This window comes from Pempheris klunzingeri, chromosome 7, assembly GCF_042242105.1.
Source record: "Pempheris klunzingeri isolate RE-2024b chromosome 7, fPemKlu1.hap1, whole genome shotgun sequence".
NCBI classification, from domain to species: Eukaryota; Metazoa; Chordata; class Actinopteri; order Acropomatiformes; family Pempheridae; genus Pempheris; species Pempheris klunzingeri.
This window is the reverse complement of record NC_092018.1, coordinates 24,224,391-24,245,768: the sequence shown is the minus strand read 5'-3', so window position 1 is coordinate 24,245,768 and position 21,378 is coordinate 24,224,391. Positions and strand designations below refer to the sequence as shown.

General features: G+C 43.8%; 1 protein-coding gene across 3 annotated transcripts; it reads left to right on the top strand.

Annotated features, from left to right (window-relative positions):
- The first annotated feature begins 413 nt into the window (after positions 1-413).
- On the top strand, positions 414-21,335 carry LOC139204328 (sarcoplasmic/endoplasmic reticulum calcium ATPase 2-like). 3 transcript variants are annotated; one of them, XM_070834338.1, is made up of 21 exons: positions 414-538; positions 1,576-1,593; positions 1,684-1,766; positions 3,871-3,975; positions 5,017-5,155; positions 11,374-11,454; positions 12,183-12,268; positions 12,441-12,905; positions 14,139-14,227; positions 14,387-14,489; positions 14,931-15,062; positions 15,162-15,281; positions 15,378-15,596; positions 15,729-16,064; positions 16,292-16,512; positions 16,648-16,850; positions 16,942-17,027; positions 17,112-17,245; positions 17,361-17,478; positions 18,459-18,579; positions 20,603-21,335. In XM_070834338.1, the coding sequence occupies exons 1-21, from the start codon at positions 421-423 to the stop codon at positions 20,614-20,616; spliced, it is 2,991 nt and encodes a 996-aa protein (XP_070690439.1). In that variant the 5' UTR covers positions 414-420; the 3' UTR covers positions 20,617-21,335. The 3 variants fall into 3 exon arrangements, with proteins under 3 accessions (XP_070690439.1, XP_070690438.1, XP_070690440.1); XM_070834337.1 differs by lacking the exon at positions 20,603-21,335 and having other exon boundaries at positions 18,459-18,899; XM_070834339.1 differs by lacking the exons at positions 11,374-11,454; positions 20,603-21,335 and having other exon boundaries at positions 5,017-5,127; positions 12,251-12,268; positions 18,459-18,899.
- Positions 21,336-21,378: the final 43 nt, after the last annotated feature.

Here is a 21,378-nt window from a genome sequence, read left to right as displayed (position 1 = left end):
CTGTCAGCACCGTGCGGAGCCACAGAGAGCTGCGCCACGGTGAGGCAGGGCACGGCAGCACTGAACACCGGACCGGCTGAATGCGGTCCTCAGCACAGGACACTGCCGAACACACTTTTCCACCATTTTCGGAGATAAGCGCACGCTCAGAGTCTTCTTCACCCAGCCACTGAAGAGGAATTTGGCTCCACACAACATTTTCCTCTGTCATTCGCAGGGGAGAAAAAAAAACCCAACCTTAACACGGGCCAGGGGGACACGGTAGACCGCGGTCAGTAGCTGTCGACAGCCAGCCGAGTGTGAATGCTCAGCTCTCAGTTGGCAAACTCCGTCTTCCTGTAAAAAGAACTGTGACAGTTTTTGAGTAGCCCACTGCAGTGTTTTGTGTACAGCTGTGTGGGAAGGAGCCGTCCGTCCGCCATGGAGAACGCTCACACGAAGAGTGTGGAAGAAGTTTACAGTTATTTCTGCGTCAATGAAAGCACAGGACTTTCTCTGGACGAGGTGAAGCGTCAGAAGGAGAAATGGGGCCTAAACGGTAAGACAGTTTGCTCAGTAGACCACCAACACTAACACCACCACCACCACCACCCCCCACGAGTGCCGCTGCTGTGAATGAGAGACGGTTTTAAAATGTCTTGTCACCGTCAGGTTGCTTGTGTGAGCCCAGTATTCAGGGTAAAAGTCATCCGCGGTGCTGCCCGGCTCCATAAAGTGGTCCGGCTGACGTCATCACCGGTGACCTCGAGGGTTTCCCATGTTTTCCACAGTAACTAATTAACCTGAACTTAGGAGACACCGTCACAGCGTCATTACTGATGCATCAGTGCGGATCGGTGTATCTCGGTAACACTGTGATCACATTGTTCAACGTAACCTCGTGGTGACATTGTTGACAGCAGTTGAACCAAACGGTGCCATTGTCGAACACAGTAACCTTGATGTTCCTCAAAGTAAAGCTGCAGCACAGCATCAGCCCGGAGATCCGCTAGGCAGGCATTTGATACTGATCAGTGGCCACAGGATCGCTGCAGTAATGTCATCCTTAAAAGTTAATCTCTCTTGTCCCAGGCTTAAACAGCTGTTTTATAATAATATCAAATGGGAGGCCATGGAGGGTGTGCTCCCCTCCCCTTATATCACTTTGACCTTTTCTTTGATTTGGAGTTTTTCCCATTGTGTAATAAAGATTAAGAGGGTGATCTTGTATGCCACAGTTGGGAGGTTTAATCCCAAAACAAAACTGTTACATATTGCCAGATTATTGGTTCTCGTGTAACGGTCAACCAGATCCATACGCTCAACATCACATCAGTGTGAGTATGCATTCTATTCAAACGTCCTCTCGCCTACAGTGTGTATGACTCAATCAGCAAAATGTGAAGTGAAACCAGGAATATGCTTGTGAGTTTTGAGATTTGTCAGTTCTCCGTCAAGAAACAGGAACTGAGAGGCATACCTCTAACTTGCAAGCATTTTTAAAAAAAAGTATTTATTCACCACTTACCTCCCTTCTTTTATCTTTCCTGTGTCCTGCACGCTCCTGGATCGACTCCAATATCTCTACACACACAGAGTTACCAGCGGAGGAAGGTAACGACTACTGACACTGATATTGTTACTGTCATCTTACAACAAGTGTCTGTGATGGATTGCTTTTTTAACCAACTCTCCTTTCTTCAGGGAAATCTTTGTGGGAGCTTGTCCTTGAACAATTTGAAGATTTGCTTGTTCGAATTCTTCTGCTGGCTGCATGTATATCCTTTGTGAGTATGTCACTGCATTTTCTTGCACTGTCGAATAAAATGCTGTCTTGTTGAGTTTTCTGCGTTGATGGTGCTATTTTTAGCAGCGTAGACTTGTATTCTGGTATCTCACCCTCCTTTTTTTATATCCTTTTTATTCCCAGTGTCAGTCCTGTCTCTTACTCTATAACCTGTCCAGTATACCAGAGATAATCTAAGAAGTTCAGGAAATCTCTGGACAAGTTACTGCATCCTCCAAATAGCTGTCCCTTTCCACCTCTGGCTGAAAGTGTGTTTATGACAAGTCAAAATTGCAGATGAGATTATTATTAAGCCCCCGTGTGTTGAACGGTAGAGGGCTGTTGATGCAGTGCATGGCGCTGAAGTGTGAACGTCTTCGGTTTGTATAACCCGGCTGGGATTACATTCACTTATGAGAGTGCTTAACAGCTGAGAGGGCTAGCGACCCATCTGAGGAATGGTGACAACAGCAGTAGCAGCATTGAGTTGCGATCACCATGTGCCAAGTAAGACATTTGAGTCGTCAAGCATGGCTGCTGTGTAATGACTTGCCCTGGTCTCCCTCGGGCATCTGACTTTGAATGCTAGACAGATAAATGTTTAATAATGGTCTGGCCTTATGTAATAGCATCGTCATTGCTTATCCAAGCCCATTCCAAGGCTTAATAAAAGGAACATCTCCACATGGGACACATGGTCGCTTCATGTACTGCTACTGCTTTTTTATTTAAACATTCATAAACAAAAGTTGCCTGTAATGGATCAAAAACTGTGGCACTGTGCGATGCATGACACGTATTTGCAAGTTTTATTCTTTCATGTTTTTTGAATCAACTGCGCAGCAGATTAGGAGATGACTGCAGAGTATTTTGATAAGTGAGCCCCCCCCTACTGCGTTTGTGTGTGTGTGAAAACCAGGATGTAGTGTGCAGCGTCCAGGCAGGTGATACAGAGGTGTCAGTGGCTGCTGTCTGACAGGGTAACAGAGCACCACTCAAGACCAAATTTGGGCCCTCACAACTCAGTGGGAGGGCTCTCTTCGGACAAACGCACATGTCCGCCTCAACATCGAATTAATCACTCCCATACTTAAACACGTATCCAGTTCGGAGGCAAATTAAAATCAGACAACTGTTGGATAACTAAAAACTAAAACTCTAAACTCCAGCTTTCATCTCATATATTTGCATGATCCAGTTTAGTATTGAGAGAGAAGTTTCGTAATGAAAATTATTTTTATATAAGTGCAATAGATTTTGATTAGATTCAAATCATTTTTCCATGTTGCATATGCATTAGGACTGAAACATTTAGTTGACTCTGTTTTATATTATTGTAAGCTAAATATCTTTGTCTTGGACAAAACAGCTCATTGACCTCAGGAAACTCTGATGGACATATCTTTTACTATTTTCTATAAAGTATAAATGACTAGTATTATCTCCAAAGGATATTGTCAGATTAATCAATAATGGTTGCAGCCCTAGTATGTGATATTTGCTTTATGCAAGGCTGAGTAATGTAAATGTCTCTGTCATGTTACGATGTGCCGTAGAGCACTGCTGAGCCCTGTGCTTCTGTAATGGCACCGCTGTTAAGAGTTATGCTTGCCATTTAAGCTATGCCATTTAAAATGTCTTTGGCATCCTCTACGGCTAGATGCTAACAACGTCGTACTGAGGTTGATTGCTTTATTACATTATGGGATGTTAAGTAATTGCTTGGGACACACGAGCCAATTTTAGGACAATTTTCAGGGAAATTAGACTCCAGGTCAGAATAGTAAAGTTTTTTTTTTTTTCAGTTAGAGGTTCCATAAAATATAATAGAGGTACACCTCTATTAGTCTGAGTTCCCATAGTTTAGGTACAGTTGTATGAGATTTTTTTAAATTCAATTTAAACATTTTTTGTGGGAATTGACAAACAGCTGAACACATTATTTGTATGAAACACTACTTGTCTCAATCTATCAGAGAGGTAGTTTTTCATTAGTTTCAATTATGAACAACTTTGTTTGTTCTGTCTTGTTTTTTTGTCCCTTATTCTCGTTGTGATAAGCTCGTTCTGTGAAATAACGGCATGTTTTCTTGTACTATTTGCAGGTCCTGGCCTGGTTTGAGGAGGGAGAAGAAACTATCACAGCCTTTGTTGAGCCTTTTGTAATTTTACTCATTCTTATAGCCAATGCTATCGTCGGCGTGTGGCAGGTAAGAGACTTTAGGTTCCCGGGAAGTCGGTGTATTTAAATCCGGCTGTATTATATTCATTTATATCTTGGATACATTTTCTGTAAAGAAGTCATGCATGTTGCCTGCTTTTCTACGTGGATTGAAGCCTAGCTTTGTCAATTTCACCAGCACAAGAAAACATCTAAAGATCATAAACCAGTATTCAAACATATTATAATGTATTTAAAGTCAATGGCACGGTATAGGCAGTTATATCTTGTCAGTGGGCTGACAGAGAGATACTGTTATAAGGTAAACCCAGTCTAAACTGAATGCAGTCTAGTACCACAGTCTTCTAATAAATATCCTACCCTCATCAGGCTGATCATGCATCCAAAGCAATCTAATTCATTGCAATTATTGTCAACTGCAATGTCCAAAGTGTTGAATCAACACCTCTCTGACATTAAACAGGGGAACCTAAAAACTTGGCAGCTATGTACATATGTCACTCTGAAATACAGTCACCAGCAAGAATAGACAGTAATGATCTAGAGATTATGCCAAAGCTGTTTTTTTTTTTTTAACATTTGTTATATTTCATTGCACTGTAGGTCAACACTGAGTTAAAAGTTCTTTTTGTCTCTAAGAGAGAGATTTCCTTTTGAAAAGCAACCGTTGCTGTCAGTAGTCTCTCTTTTTGATGCTTACATATGAGACTGCTTTATTTGTTTAAGAAAATGTGTGGGCAGTCCACTTTGAGTGATGTTTTTTCCCCTTGCTGTTGAAGGATGAGGATGCTGATGAAGGATCCAACTGGAACATGTCAGGACACAGCAGATGATGTGATTTATATTCCAATTTTAACACCTAAATGTCCCCAACCAAACCCTGATGAAATAAACAGCCAACTTAAAACAGTCAGTCAGTCAGTCAGTCAGTATTCAAAAAGAAAATGCTCTCGTTCCGTTTGGTCCGGCAGATTCAACAGCATGCACGCATTTGTTTATGTGATATTATCAGTGCATCTTAGAAGAACGCAGAAATCTTTGACACTGAATCTTATTTTCTTCTCATCAGGAGCGCAATGCTGAGGATGCCATTGAGGCACTTAAGGAGTATGAGCCCGAGATGGGCAAAGTGTACCGGCAGGACAGGAAAACTGTGCAAAGGATCAAGGCCAGAGACATGGTGCCTGGTGACATCGTGGAGGTTGCTGGTAGGTTTACCTGCTCTTGACCATGTGCTCTTGTAAATAGACGTTGCTTTGTTGCTATCGTTGTTACTTGTATTCTACTGTTATGCTGTGCTTACTAATTAAAAACGTCAAGAGGTTAGATGTCAGATTTGGATTTGCTTCTCTCAAGTAAAGGAAACATCTGTGTGTCACATTAGATGAACCTTGAAATTCACTGGAATTTAATGCCACTGCAGCTTGTATGAAGATTTTCTGTTCTTTTCTGTAAAAAGAGCATTTTCAGGTGTTTTGATATGATTGTTCTTCGCTGCTGTTTGGCTTTGTGGACAGATGAAATGAGTCCAGTTATGATTATATGATCACATTTAGCACAAGCTTGAGTTGAAACCTCCCCCCCCCCCCCTGTTCCCCATGTGCCACTGCAGAGGTGACTCACCCTGCAAGAGTGATGTATTTTGAGAAGTTCTTATTAACCCATTGTCTCAAAGGGCTGGACGCGATTACTTTATGTGTGTGTGTTTGTCCACGCACGCTCGTTTGAGCTCGCTTAAGTAATGTGCTGCTTCTGCATCCTCCCAGCTCGTCCCGTCTCAACAGTCTCCCCCCATGCAATATGTGAACTGACTGCTTGAGTGATTCATGCTGCCGAGGTCCAGTCAGCGCATTTCAGCAACTGAAATCGTCAGGATGTAAAGCTTAGATTTTTAAGCGTGTCGTTTCCCCCCCACAGCACGCACACGCAAATACATTCTACAGCGGGATGAACAGAGACAGATGTGTTGAGGAATGCTGAACTCCTTGAAACACAGGCGTTATCTTGATACTGTGTTTAACCCTAAGCCACCGAAGTGATGCATAGTTTTTGTGTGTAGTGGTGGGTTTTATTTTTAGCAGTCATAGGCTGGTTACACTATGGAATGCTGTATTTATAGAGGCAGTGACAGTCGTGAAGATGACAGGTGTCTACTCCCACCCCGTGCACGCCCCTCCCATCCTGCTCTGGGGAACATTGCTACAGTGGGTGACACGGGACAGTGTTCAGCAGGACTCCTGAGTAACCTTGACAAGGGCAAATGGAGAACGAGTACACTGGGAATGAAAAAGTATCATTTCATAGTGTTACATGCTGTATATGATTTGTTTTTGGTTGACAACGCTAATCATTACATCTTGATTATGCGTTGCGTGTGCAGCGCAGTGCAGAAAGCTTAATTATTTGGCAAGGGTTTAAAGAGAATCAGATGCACTTTCCTTTTAAATATTAGATGCCTGGTAATTTGAAAACTCTTGATGAAGTAGGCTGGAGGCTGTACTGTCAGCAGTTTGAGGCTTACTCAAAAATGCAACCCAGCAGGCATCAAAACTGGATGTTTTATTCTGCAGTCAGAAGAAGCTCAAATTACATCCTAAATCCTCCAAATATATATATATTTTTTTTACAATGGTTCCTGTCAGGCAACCTTTTTTTTTTTTTTTTATGAATAATTTTTTCCTGAAGCTGCAAAGTGACCCCTGCCATGCAGAGGAGGAGTGTGATGACGCAGATGCTGGCTGGCTGGCTGCTGAGCCGAGGTAGAGGACATTGAGACGAGTCCTCTGTGGCTGCCTCAGCCGTGAGAAGAATAGCCTGCAGCCAATCTGTGCTGCTCTGTTTTCGGGGGCCGCCGTGGGTTTGAACGCTGCCTCCTACTCACACTTTTGCATGCTCACTGAAATTGGTTTAATGTCATGGAAATATCATTCTGCGTAATGCATTTCTAACACTTATCTAAACTAGATTATTTTATGCTTGATTTGTCTTTGAAGTTTAGTGTTTTTCAAAGACGATCTTGAAGCAGTCGCGGCACTAAGTGCTGCTGTCGGCTGTCTGTGCTGATCTTCCCAGTCTGCTGTCCTGTGTAGTCTTGTGACTGCTGTTGTCAGCTTGGTGAAAGACCTGTTCGCAGCAATGTGGCTCAGTGAGTGGTGCGTCAGAACTAACCCTGACTTCCAGAATCTATCTCAGTCACACTCATATCAGAGATTTTGTATGAATAAATTAGATTCTAAAATCATCAAATCAATGTGATCAGTAATGATTAACCAGGCTTTTGCTATAATTTAGATTTCCACTCGTTAAAGGATGCACAAGTGACAACAGCTAAAGTCAGAGAAAGGATTATCCCGCCTTACTTAACCAACTCCTAAAACATGATGATAGCTGTTAATATGTGGAGTTCACTGGCTCCTTCCATTGGCTTTGAGGTCTTGTCATAACACTGCACACACACTGCCAGTTACAGTTTGGTGTTGAGGGCTTGCAGATTTGGATGCTGGCCTTTTCTCAGAGCAGCAGAGCTCAGTGGCTTTGTTCTCTGCTGCCTGTGAAGTTGTGGAGTCTGGTAGTGACGGGGGCTCATGCGGGGGGCAGTATAGGGGGGTGGATCTCTCATCTGCTCCTATTGTGCTAGAGAGAGATGACCTTATAGGGAAGCACTTTGTGGATAACCGTCCCACCCCACCATGCTCAATGCACAGCAACCCTACCCATCAGCACCCACACCCCCCACTAAGATTCCTGACACTAGGGATAGTATGTGGCATTTAATGTGGTCTGGCAAACATCCGTTGTCACTGAGGGACTGTCTTTTGGCAAAGGTTCCTGACTTGTCAGCAAGACTGAGAGAAATGGTCTCATCTTGCCAACCAGGGCAGCAGGCAATGCAAAAATCTCACTTGTAGTGAAGTCCTAGAAGTTTTTGTACAAACAAAACAGTGCAGGTTGGAGGCAATAATCACTAGAATCAGCAGGCACAGAGCTTGGTTAAAGAGAAGGGTGGAGAGAAGTATGCATGGAAGGTTCTGCATAAACTATATGTATAAATTCATTGACCAAAATGTCACATTTACATCTCTTGCCTCAGTAATTCTCCATTGTTAAAGTTGGCTTGTTAACCCTAAGTGATACTGCGCTGACTGCTGGGAATCCATGCTATGCTGTCTGGTATTACATGGGTTAGTGAGAGGTCAGACGCTCACCCTGAAATGCTTTAGTGAGGTGACAGTATGGAAAGTGTTTACCTTAAGACATGAAAGGAATGTGCACTGCTGACCCGAAAGTCAAATGTCAGAGTCACGTCAAAATTCAGATCCTTGTATCCTTGTGATTGTACAGTACGGTGTAGTGGTTGATCCTGATAGTGATTTAAATCCACAATTAATGGCATCACGCTTAATGTACATGTAATTCCTGCCAGGCTTCACTAAACCCCCAGTCGATTTTGACAGCTTCAGCGCTCCCAGTCCTGGGACAACTTGTGTTACTATGGCAACAGACACAGTTGCACGCTATGCGTTGGCCCAGCCTGCTGCTGCTTAAGATTCATAACAGACAAAGGCAAAGGAGAGATCTCATGGAGGCCGTGTAGAGACAGTGTTTACATGACTGAGGTCACAGGTGAGGATCAACTCAAAAGTCAGCTGCCTTGTGTTTGCAGAAAGTCGTGAATCTAGTCAGCTGTTGGTAAATATTGGTTTGTCTCTCTTACCAGCAACCTGCTAACTAAACATTACTGACTCTGCGCTTGTTTGCTAACAAAATAGTGAAACTCATGACTTTGGCCATGTGCTTAAACAGTTGCTAGTGGGCAAAAAAGATTCCCACCCCTAATGGTTCCTGCAGTGTCCACCTGTGCATGCATACCCAAATGCACTTGAAATATAGTTAACAAAATGTAAAGTAACGTAGCAGCCATGTAAATAACACATTGCAGGTTACAGGATTATCACTTTTATTTCCTTGCGTTGCATTTCTTTCCATTGGTTGTGCCGAGTCGTGGTAACACAGCTTCTCTAGCGCACCTGGGGGGCTAAAGGTTGGAAGGAAAACAAGCTTAACTGAGCAAAGGGGAAGCAGTGAGAGTTCGTGTTTGACCTGTTATAGGCATTTTTTGTGATTGAAATAACCACTTAGATTAAGTATTTACATTATTGAACACATGTAAATGTGTGGAGTTAATCAGTGATGGAGCTGTGTTGAAAAGCTGCATGAGGCTTCACCTGTTGACCGTTCTAAAATGGCCCACTCAACACAACAGGAGGTCGGCCTTTTGTTGAGCTGCCATCAGCACATGTAGCCTCCTGGCTGGCCCGGAGGAAACCTGGCCGGCCGAACCTCCCGCACTTTCCTAACACACGGCAGAGGCAGGTGCCAGTCAAAGCTGGCAGCTTTGGTTCAGTCACTGCCTCGCCTGCTGTTGACAGGTCTGTTTAAAAAGGCACCTCTGGGAATCATGTTGAGTGCAATGCATCAACGGTCTGAGCTTTTGTCACTGTAAAATGTGTGGACTCCATAACCCGTTGGCAGCACGGAGGTGAAAACGTGGTCGTGCCTGAGGAGATGCTTGGACTGCTACCAAGTAGGATGTTGACACAAAGGGACAGATGATATACGCATACTTCAACAGAGCAGGTCTGCACTGTAACACAGCCTCGGGACAATTCCAGTGTTTCGCAATGTCACAACACTTTGAGAGAGTGAGCCTTAACATTCACTGGTCTGTTTGTATGAGAACACCAGCCAGCTCCGTTGTTAGAAGCCTGTCCTCCTAGCCATGTGTCCTGGCTCAGCACTCCCTAAGAAGTTGTCAGTATTTCCTCAAAAGTAATGACTTGGCACTGGAAGTGTTACACAACCATTTAGGATGTAATTGTAAAGCCTGTTGACTTCTAAGGAAAGCATTTCATGCTTTGTTCCTGTGGCCCAGCTAAAGGTAATCCTTTTAAGCTCTTCTAGGGAAGGCGTCATTTCTCTTAAGAAAGTTAAAAGTGTGACTATGAGACAGGTTCCTTTATTAATTTGCAGCAAATCATACCATCAGGAGATTAACTGCAGTCTAAGTTGGTATGTTGAACTGACCCCAAGCCTACATCGCTCCATCTCTGAGCCAGGTGTTGTGACCTTCGCATAAGTGAAGCTGCCATTGCACCTGTTGTTCCAGGTTCAGATGGTTTAAAGATGCAACTGAGCTTGACATTAGCACTTCTCAGAAAAGCTGTCACTGTGTGTCTCGTCGGGCCAATGCCTGCTGACAGATCGGAGTTCCTGGCACTGCTGTCAGGACTTCTAATGAGTTGTCCATCATCCGCCTCGTCATGAGATTGTGTCTCATAGTAAAAAAGTCAGCAGTCACTCAGCCTCACTCACAAGGCCGTACATTAAACTGGGAATGTGTAAAGATGTAGGCATCCACTTGTTAATGTTATGGGAAGGTGTCAAAGCGTTACGACGACTGGTCTCACATGATGTGATGAAGAGGAGCAGGGGCTCAGGCTTTGTCCCCTTCCTGTCTCTTCCTGTGCTGTGGCAATGATGAGGAAACAGCTGTCATGATGCGGCCGCATTTAAACCTGATCAGCACATTGGGGAACATATTGAAATGCTTTTCCCATTTTTGGCTGCATGCATTGTTGGTCCCTTTGCTGGTCCCTCAAGGGCATTTGGGTGGGGGGGGTTGTATTACAGTGCATGACTCCCTCAAAGGGGAATTGAGCATTAGTACATTTTATCAAATCGTTGTTCAGGTTTTTTACTTTAACTTTGTGTGTTGTTATATTCTAAGATATCTGACAGGCTTGTCTGGGTTCCCAGATCCTAACTATACCATGATCTTGGTGGGAGTCTTTTGTAATAATCTGACACAATTTGCATTTTTAGCTAAGTAGGCCTATATGCCCCCAGAACTGTGCCATAGCCTGAGCCATTTCCCCAGTTTCCATTGCCTTTATGTACCATTAGGAAGCTGAATTGGGTCACTGCAATTCCGATGTACCCAAATTGGCTTTTTCCTTTGAGACAGGCCTTTTATGGCTCACAGGTCCTTCATTTCCTCCTCTTTCTTTGGCTCTCCTTCTCTTTCCCTGCAGTGATGGCAGCGCTCTCTGCTGCTGTGTGGTATAGCAACTTCCCTATAATGAGCTGTGCTTCATCAGTTTAGTTTACACTAATGCTGGGTTACTGCCTGCAGAAAAAACCTCCAGTGGAACCGGAGTGCTATTTATGTGGTGCAGAAGACTGTTTGGCCGTCATTGTGACAGTTTAACAGTTTCTTCTGCTCGTTATAATTAACACGAGCTTTCAGTTGCAGACAATTGCAGAATCTCATTAATTGTCGTTCTTTAATTTCCAATAGATTTTGCTGTGTTCTTGCTATTGATGCTGACGTTTTTGTGTATTTTCTCTACTTGTGTATCTGTTATAGTTGGAGACAAGGTCCCTGCTGACATCCGTATCTGTTCAATCAAATCAACAACTCTGAGGGTAGACCAGTCCATTCTGACCGGTAAGACATGTCTGCCGATGATATCACAGCTGTCTAATTCTTTTCCTGTCAGTTAGAGTCTCAGGTCCTACATGGGTAGTTAAACAGATTCAACTATAAACTTAAGTAAGTTTAGTAAGTAGTTTGCTGATCAACTGTGACACACCGGGCCAATATACACACTGTATATTTATAATTTTGTTATCTTTGGATTTTTGCCCTTAATGTGTTTTCTCTAGTTGTTATTTTTTTGCTTTTTATTTATTTGAATTATTAAGACTATGTCACCCTGCAAATAACTGCATATATTTAAATATTAGATTATGTTATGCTATGGGAATGCATGCTCGTTATTCAGTAATGAATAGAAAATCACATAGTCTTAGCTAAAGACTTGAGGTTAAATCAACTTCCGACTCTCTTCTGGTGGATACTGGTGCTCCATTTATTTCAAAATAAGAGCACAAAGTTATCCAAAATAACCCCATCCAATATTAATGGATCAATCCCCCACCTGTGTTTGAAGAGCCAGAATAGCTGGATGACAATGAACAAGATCATTTGAGGAAGCTGCTGAATGAGCCCAGAGGTATATCGTGACACGGTTTCCAATAAGCGCCTTTGCTTCTGAATTGAAACATTTATGAGCACGCGAAAGATCAGTGAGTCAGCATGAATGATCAGCCCCATAGCTCTCTGTGTGAGATAATTGACTGTGCTTTGTTCCTAAGATCTTGTTGTCTTTGTAGGTGAATCTGTTTCTGTCATCAAACACACCGACCCAGTGCCAGACCCTCGCGCTGTCAATCAGGACAAGAAGAACATGCTCTTCTCTGTGAGCTCAACTCTGCACAAGTTACCACACATCCTGTTGATGCCTTCAGCTTCTTGTTTGTTTAGTCTCTGTTAACGCCCTGGAAAAACCAGCTCCTGTATTTATATCAAGATGTGTGAGATGTTATCAGATGTATTTGAACCAATATGTATATTTTTATTTGTTGTGTCAGGGTACCAACATTGCAGCTGGGAAGGCCGTGGGTGTGGTCGTTTCCACCGGCGTTAACACAGAGATCGGTAAGATCCGCGATGAGATGGCGGCCACCGAGCAGGAGAAGACTCCCCTGCAGCAGAAGCTGGACGAGTTTGGCGAGCAGCTGTCCAAGGTCATCTCCCTCATCTGCATTGCTGTGTGGGTCATCAACATCGGCCACTTCAACGACCCTGTCCACGGAGGCTCCTGGATCCGCGGAGCCGTCTACTACTTCAAGATCGCCGTGGCTCTGGCCGTGGCTGCCATCCCTGAGGGTCTTCCCGCCGTCATCACCACCTGCCTGGCCCTAGGCACTCGCCGTATGGCCAAGAAGAACGCCATTGTCCGCAGCCTGCCCTCTGTGGAGACCCTGGGCTGCACCTCTGTCATCTGCTCTGACAAGACAGGAACCCTGACCACCAACCAGATGTCTGTTTGCAGAGTGAGTCTCACACCAACACACACACACACACACACACACACACACACACACACACACACACACACACACACACACTTTCCTTGGTGCTTTGTTGTCTTTGTTGGGAGTTTGAAATCAGAATACGGTGACAGTAGTTAGAGAAGCTGTTACTGCATGTGTCAATTTCAATACATTTCTCAGCTAAAATTCTAATTCTGTCTGTGCAAACAGAGTGTTCTGATCAGATATCCAAATTATTTAACAAGAAGGCAACATGCTTCCGCTGCTCTAATCTACGTCGGATGACTCGCAAGTGCTGCTGTTGCATAACCGACCTTGCGTCACCAAACCTGCAAAGTAGCCAGTCTGTAGTTCCTTTCTCTCTCTCCATCTGTGAGTGGCGCCCCAGCGCTACTTGGCCCGACATTAAGAAGACATTTCAGCATTTATTAAGGTTTAATCCTCTTTTGTTGCCCGTTCAGTGCATTCTCAGAACTTCAGGCACAGCCTGAATTAGGCTTGTGGCGTTAATTTTGTTTCTGTGTTGTCTGGGCCACATGATTAAATAGCCTTGTCATTGTGCAGTTACTGCTGTTTTCAGAAATGTATTGTGATTCACACAGAGCCATATATTAAACCACAGAAATAAGAAAATATTTGCCCTCAATACACCTCTTTAATAGCTTTTCTCTACATGTCCTAATTGAATTTACGCTCTACGCTCTCCACTGTCTTTTTCTTCCTGATGCCTGATCCAATCCCACAATTTAGTAATATTATTGTAATATTTTCATATTGGTGATGATCGACTGTTCCTAAAATGAGTCGGATCATTGCCCTAATCAGCAGGATTTCTGATATAACAAATCTCTGGCTATGTGTGTGTGGATGAAAGCCTCCTATGGGAGCAGGTCTGCCACTGTGGCTTCTTGCTTTTGGGCACAGTGTCTCTCTTAACACAGATTCCCTGGCAGTCTCCTCTGTTTGCTTATAAAAAGAGACTGAACACACTTTTCTCCCAGCAGGCAGTGGGCCACCCTGGCTGGCCCTCACAGAGACGTACACTGTAACACTGCAGGCTTATCTGCTGTCTGAGAAGAGCTCTGGCTCTGCTCGGGTCTGCTGTGGTTTCTGCTGCCACCTGCTGCGTCAGTAAAGAAACTGGCAGTCGACTCAAACACAGACACGATCAAATGGTGTCTGCTTTGAAAAACTCACATTTGTTTTTGTCCCGTCTGCACTCTTGTTCTTCAGATGTTTGTTGTCGGCAAAGCTGAAGGTGACAGCTGCTCTCTGTCAGAGTTCACCATCACAGGCTCCACCTACGCACCCGAGGGAGAAGTGTGAGTGTTTAACAAGACAGGCCAATCTTGGTGGAAGCTAAAATATCTCAAAAATTGACTTTGGGCAGTAGTAGGTTAAAAGGGAGTATATGGGGTTAACGAGGGGAATTTAAACACTGCATTATAGAACGTACGTTAATACTCTCTGCTGGTCCCCAGGTACCAGGATGGTAAACCAGTGAAGACCTCCCAGCACGATGCCCTTGTCGAACTGGCTACCATCTGTGCCCTGTGTAATGACTCCTCTCTGGACTTCAATGAGGTCTGAACCCTTGTTGCTTCTCACTGAAACAGAGTCATGGTTTTGTGTGAACAAAGTCACAGAGAGATGCCCCCCATATATACACATGGTGTTTATATTACATCTACATACTGCACACACATGTGTGTGTAGTTCCAGTTTTCAGTTGTCTGTCAACATGACAAGGTTTAATGAAGGCTCTCCCCAGCTTCAGATTGTATTTTGCTTTTGCAGTTGTTGATGCAGCCAAAACAATTTTCTGCCCAAAGCCAGCAAGTGAACATTGTTTTGGGTTATTTTGTACCTTCAATACCTCCAAAGGTCACAGGTCTACCAAAAGATATGCATAAATATCCATATTTGGAACACAGGGGAAATTGATGTTTTATATATATTATATTGAATAAATATAATATTGAATAAAGAAGTATTAACCTGAATGAATGTTTTTTGATGTGTCAGGTGAAGGGTGTGTATGAGAAGGTCGGCGAGGCCACAGAAACAGCACTGACCTGTCTGGTGGAGAAGATGAACGTCTTTGACACTGAAGTTCACAGCCTGTCCAAGATCGACAGAGCTAACGCCTGCAATTCAGTGAGTGACACCAGCTCCCTCACGTGCACACGCTGCACATTTCCTCTGCTCCCTCTCAGCTGGTTTTTCTCACCCCGTCTGTCCTTCTTTGCTGATCAGGTGATCAAGCAGCTGATGAGGAAGGAGTGCACCTTGGAGTTCTCCAGAGACAGGAAGTCCATGTCCGTATACTGCACCCCGAACAAGTCTCGTTCTTCCATGGGCAAGATGTTTGTCAAGGTATGCTGAGAGACACTTGTCAGTGGCTTTGCCTTTGATGCCCGACGGTCTTCTGCCGTGTTGTGAACGTTTTCTTCCTCTGCTCCTCTCCCACAGGGGGCTCCAGAGGGAGTTATTGAGAGGTGCACTCACGTCAGAGTTGGCAATAGCAAAGTTCCCCTCAGCAAAGGTATCAGGGAAAAGATCATGTCTGTCATCCGTGAGTACGGAACCGGCCGTGACACCCTAAGGTGCCTAGCTCTGGCCACACGAGACAGCCCACCTAAAATGGAGGATATGATACTGTCTGACACTACCAAATTCGTGCAGTATGAGGTGAATTTTTTCATTTAATTTCTGGAAAACTGTCTGGATGTTTGAATAACATTTGCTGTATTCGGTGTCTACTTGTAGAGTATCGTTTTCTGACCCAAACACTCAGCCGGGTCTTTCTCTCTCTGCGTCCAGTCTGACCTGACCTTCGTCGGCTGTGTCGGCATGCTGGACCCTCCCAGACAGGAGGTGGCCGCCTCCATCATGCTGTGCCGCCAGGCAGGCATCCGCGTCATCATGATCACCGGGGATAACAAGGGCACCGCTGTGGCCATCTGCCGCCGCATTGGCATCCTGACCGAGGAGGATGATGTGGAGCGCATGGCCTTCACTGGACGAGAGTTTGATGAACTCTCGCCCTACGATCAGCGTGAGGCCGTGACTCACGCTCGCTGTTTCGCCCGCGTCGAGCCTTCCCACAAGTCCAAGATCGTCGAGTTCCTGCAAGGATTTGATGAGATCACTGCTATGGTATGAAGTCTGAAAGCTGATCCTGCACAGTTCCTTATGACCATTAGAAATAATCAATTAACTAACTTTATTACAAATGGGCTGGATTTGAAGTCGTTTTTTGTTTGTTTTGGTTGCAAAGTTGGTTTTAAATCCGTTTCTGATTAGGATTTCAAAGATAAACCTGTGGGTTCATCGTGTTCATTGTGTTGGAGCACAGGAATTTCTTACAGTATATTTCTCCACAGACAGGTGACGGAGTGAATGATGCCCCTGCCTTGAAGAAGGCAGAGATTGGCATCGCCATGGGCTCTGGCACTGCCGTGGCCAAGTCAGCCTCTGAGATGGTCCTCGCTGATGACAACTTTTCTTCCATTGTGGCCGCCGTTGAAGAGGGCAGAGCTATTTACAATAACATGAAGCAGTTCATCAGATACCTTATCTCTTCCAACGTGGGAGAGGTTGTCTGGTGAGTCTCCTCAGGAGCAGATGACTTTAGCATTCTATTTGCTGCATGCTGGAGGTTCAATTGGTGCAGCGCTGATGTTCAGACTTGCTTCATTGTGTCTGCACATTTGCTAACTGGAGTTATTTCTCCTGACAGCATCTTCCTCACTGCAGCACTGGGCTTCCCCGAGGCTCTCATCCCCGTTCAGCTGCTCTGGGTCAATCTGGTGACTGATGGCCTCCCTGCCACGGCCCTGGGCTTCAACCCCCCCGACTTGGACATCATGGAAAAGCCTCCTCGTAACGCTAAAGAGCCCCTCATCTCTGGCTGGCTCTTCTTCAGATACCTGGCAATTGGATGTAAGCTGAAAAACCTTTCAAAAGCCGTCGTTCAGTTTGATCAGTGAGTAATTTTGTGTATGATGATGTTATTTGGTGTCTTTGCTCTCAGGCTACGTGGGCGCAGCCACAGTGGGAGCTGCTGCCTGGTGGTTTATTGTCTCTGAAGATGGACCACAGCTCACTCTGTACCAGCTGGTATGTCTGCTTGTCTGAGTAATCATTCTTCGGTTCGTCATAGCTCTTTGCCTCCCCCTCACTACCTTGCCTTCCTCCCCGCAGAGCCACTTCCTCCAGTGCACCCCAGACCACCCAGAGTTCGACGGCCTGGACTGCCACGTGTTTGAGTCGCCCTACCCGATGACCATGGCCCTGTCCGTGCTTGTCACCATTGAGATGTGCAATGCTCTCAACAGGTAAAAAAAAAGTGCTTCTCAGAAAGATTGAAGCTGTCTGAGGTTATTTTGCTCTCCGAAAATGGAGGGCAGACGGTGTAAATGTATCACCATCTGTGTTCTCTCTTGTGTCCAGTCTGTCGGAGAACCAGTCCCTGTTGCGGATGCCTCCCTGGGAGAACGTTTGGCTCTTGGGGGCCATCTGCCTCTCCATGTCGCTCCATTTCCTCATCCTCTATGTGGAACCTCTCCCTGTGAGTTTTGCAAATCTTCTTTATCCATTGACGGCCTAGTGGCATTTAAAACGGAATGCAGAGATGAGCTCGATGGTCCCGTTACCTACATCAGGACACAGGTCGACACAGTGGCTCTGTTTGCTCTCTCGGTGGTCACATGGCTTCATTACACGCATGTCATGGAAACTGATGAGCTTCCTTTTAAATACAAGGAAAATATTTAACTTCAAATTGACAGACAGACGGTGAATGATGGGGACAAACACACACACAGGCTCACACAGTGTCATTAGAGAATATAGACATAGGATACGCTGTGTTTAGCATATATATGATTAACTAATCAATTTCAATGTCATGTTCATGTTCATAATGTTGTATACTGTTCATGCCAAGAAGCCAGCTGAACTGAATTGAATTCAGAAATGTCCCTGACTGGAATCAGACAGAAGACAGTGGCATAGTGAATAATATAGAATAATATAGGATAGTTCATAAATTTGGGAAATACACTTATTTGTTTTTTTGCCAAGAGTTCGATAAAAATGGACGGCACTCTCATATTTGTCCCTGAATATGAAGCTACCACCTGTGGCCAGTTAGCTTAGCTTAGCATAAAGACTGGAAGCAGGGAGAATCCGCTCTGCTAGAAAGGTAATAGAAATCCTTCTACCTGCTGGTAAGAAGCTCACTCATTATGTGACTCCTGGAGGGACCCCAAATAGCCACTGGGTGAGCCGAGACACAGACCTCCACCTCCACATAACCCCCAAACACTTTTCGTTAGAGAGGGTTACAGACATGAGAGCGTTATCACTCATCTCAGCAACTCTCGGCGAGAAAGCAAATAAAGAAAGTTCCGAAAATGTTGAACTGTTCCTTTAAGCACTATGCCAACAACTTATTGCTGTTCACCTCACTGCCCCCTGTGTACTACAGGGTGGGATGTTATATGAACGGTACTGTTAAATGATGAATGTCGCCATGCTGTCTCTCAGGTCATCTTCCAGATCACCCCTCTGGATACGACCCAGTGGATGATGGTGCTGAAGATCTCCCTGCCTGTCATCCTGCTGGACGAGCTGCTAAAGTTTATGGCCAGGAACTACTTGGACTTTGGTAAACAGCTGGAGAAGCCGGCCAGCAAAGGCTGCTCTCTGTCTGCATGCGCCAAGGGCATCTCCTGGCCCTTCGTGGCCATCTCCTTGCCCCTGGTGCTGTGGATCTACAGCACCGACACTAACGTGTCTGCCCTGTGGTGGCCCTGACTGACTCCAGTACACTACCCTCCCTGTGCACCAGTGTGAAGTGGACATTAACACACATCTAACACAGTTACATTAACTTGGAACAACTCACAGTCAACACTTGCACCTGCTCTGACAGTATGATTACTGTCAGATCTTTTGTATTTAGGACATTTTCACCAATACATTTGGGGCGGGGGCGGGAAGGGGGGGGGGCAGGGGCAATAGTCATATTTTAATGACTTCGACTTACATCTTGTCTCTATGTTTTTATTTTACCATCACGCTTTTCTCTCTTTTGATCCCCTGTTTTGACCATTTAGAAATGCCCACCGTGTTGGAGCTGTGTGTTGAGCTGTACAGAGAATTTACACTATTTTATAATAACTAATATTTTGTAATTTTCAGGAGGGGCTGTGGGGGACAGAATGCTGGGTGTGACGATGATGTAATTCTAAGGATCATAAAGTACAATACTAATTTGGGGGCAAAGACATGAATATATTTGCCCCGGCATGAATCTCTATAGTCATTTTTGAGCTCCATGTATAATCACTCGTTATTTTCTGCAGTAGGCAGAGCACAGCTACCTCAGTGCTGTTAATATGACCATTACTTCACATTTGTCTAAACAACCATGTCATAGATGATCAGTTATAGTGTTGAGGTAAGCACCGATTTGTTTTGCAGTAGAGACAAAGCCCTCGCACATATTTTAATGTTTTTTTTTTTATATATATATATGCTTTTTTTTTCTTTTCTGTTATCGGAGAGAGGACAAAGATATGTTACCGGGTTAATTCAGAGTAATTTTTGATAAAGTATGTCGTTAAATTTGTTTACTTGAAGAAAACATGTTTGTCTTGATTTTTTTTTTTTATTATTATTATTATTATATCTCAACTCTCAGTCTTACTTTTGCATCTTAATTACAGTAATCTTTCTAATGTATGTATAATGTGCACATACTGTACTTGAAAATGTAAAAAGGCACCAAGAAGCTGTTAGTCTTAACTGAGCACAACGTGGACAACCTGTCATTGGAAGAGTCTGTATATCTGTACATAGCACACAAAGTAGAATCTCTGTATAGATCTTTTTTTTTTTTTTTTTCGTCCTTGTTGCTGACATACATTTACACTAGTTTACTGAAGGGTGGTCGTAGACACTCTGCATGCCTGCTCCAATAATACCAGGCCAGTGAATGCTTTGACTTTCTTTAGTTGTAAAGCTAACTGTTGTTTCTTCCTATGCCTTCCACCTGTTTAGCTGCTGAGTGAGTACACTTTGTGCTGCATGCCAACTAGCGCTGTCTCATCTTTGCGTTGTTGCACACGCAGCTTTGCTGTCTGTCATTGTTCTGAAGAGAATGACAGCTACTCATGTTTTGGTAGGACTAGCAGTTTTTTTTTTTTTTTTTTTAAATATGCTTTTAATGGTACAAGTACAAGAGAGAAATTAAGGTGTGAGTTTTTTTGTTTTTTTTTGTTTTTTTTTAAATGCCTTCAATGTCACCAAGTGCCAGGTACACACCAAGGAGAAATAGGAGCCTTTTGCATTTGAAACTGGCATCTTGTCAGTGGTGTTAGTTATTTTTGATTGTATATTGGCAGCATGTTTTAGTAACTGGCAGATACACTGACATTTAAGTGCCCCCACACCATTTTAGGACATGGTGTTATTGTTTTTTTTAATTTATAATATAATGGGTTTTTTTTTTTTGTAATTGCATTTGTCTTTGACATAATCTCCTGCTTGCCTGTAGCATGGCCTTAATATATTTGAAAAGTAGTACTGATGAATATAAATTATTTGCTGCTCAGATGCTTCTACTTTGGCCTGTGATTCTTGTGTCCACTGATTTGTTTCTTCCTCTCTCTTCTTTGTCTTTGCAGCAAAGGCCAAGTAAGCCCACCTCTACTCTAAATTCCTTGCAGAAACTTTTTGGGTTTTTTTTGTTTTGTGTTGTGCATGTGTGTTTTGGGCAGCACATCTTACAAGAGCTGCATGTCAGTTAAGTATTATGAAGACAGAGGCTCATAAAGTTCATACATCTTTTTTATAGAATGGCCATAAATCAATGTCTGATGAAAACTAGCCAGTCCCACCTCACCAGTCCTTCCATCCTCCTGCATGAAGAGCCTTAGATCACAATACAGTTCTCATGCCATCTTTTTAGACAAAGATCTTAGTACCGTGTACAGTAGATTGTACTATATTTCATGGTGCATGTCCGCTGAATCAGCCACCTGTTTTACCAGACTTGTGTAAAAGACAATGTATAGTATTGGTAAATATAATAGACATTCGTCAGATAGTACAAATGTTAAATAAGCTCAAAAAACAGTTCATCTTTCCTAAGGAAATACTTTTATGGGATATTTAAAAACCAAACAGCCTTTTTTGTTTGCTTTGCACTGAGATGTGCGACACGTTTGGAGCAGATTTTGCCATATCTGGGAAGGCAGACCTGCAGCGGTGCGGTCGTGCATACGTTTTACCATGAGAACAACAGGCAGTCCCTCCACTGGCATTTTTTGCCAAACTGCTGTACTGTATTTTCAGAGATGATTGTACAATGTATCACATGAACTTTGGTTTCAGGTAAATAAAACTGTCATACATTAAGAGTTTACTCGCCGTTCTTCCTCGTGTCGTTCAGATGTGCTGT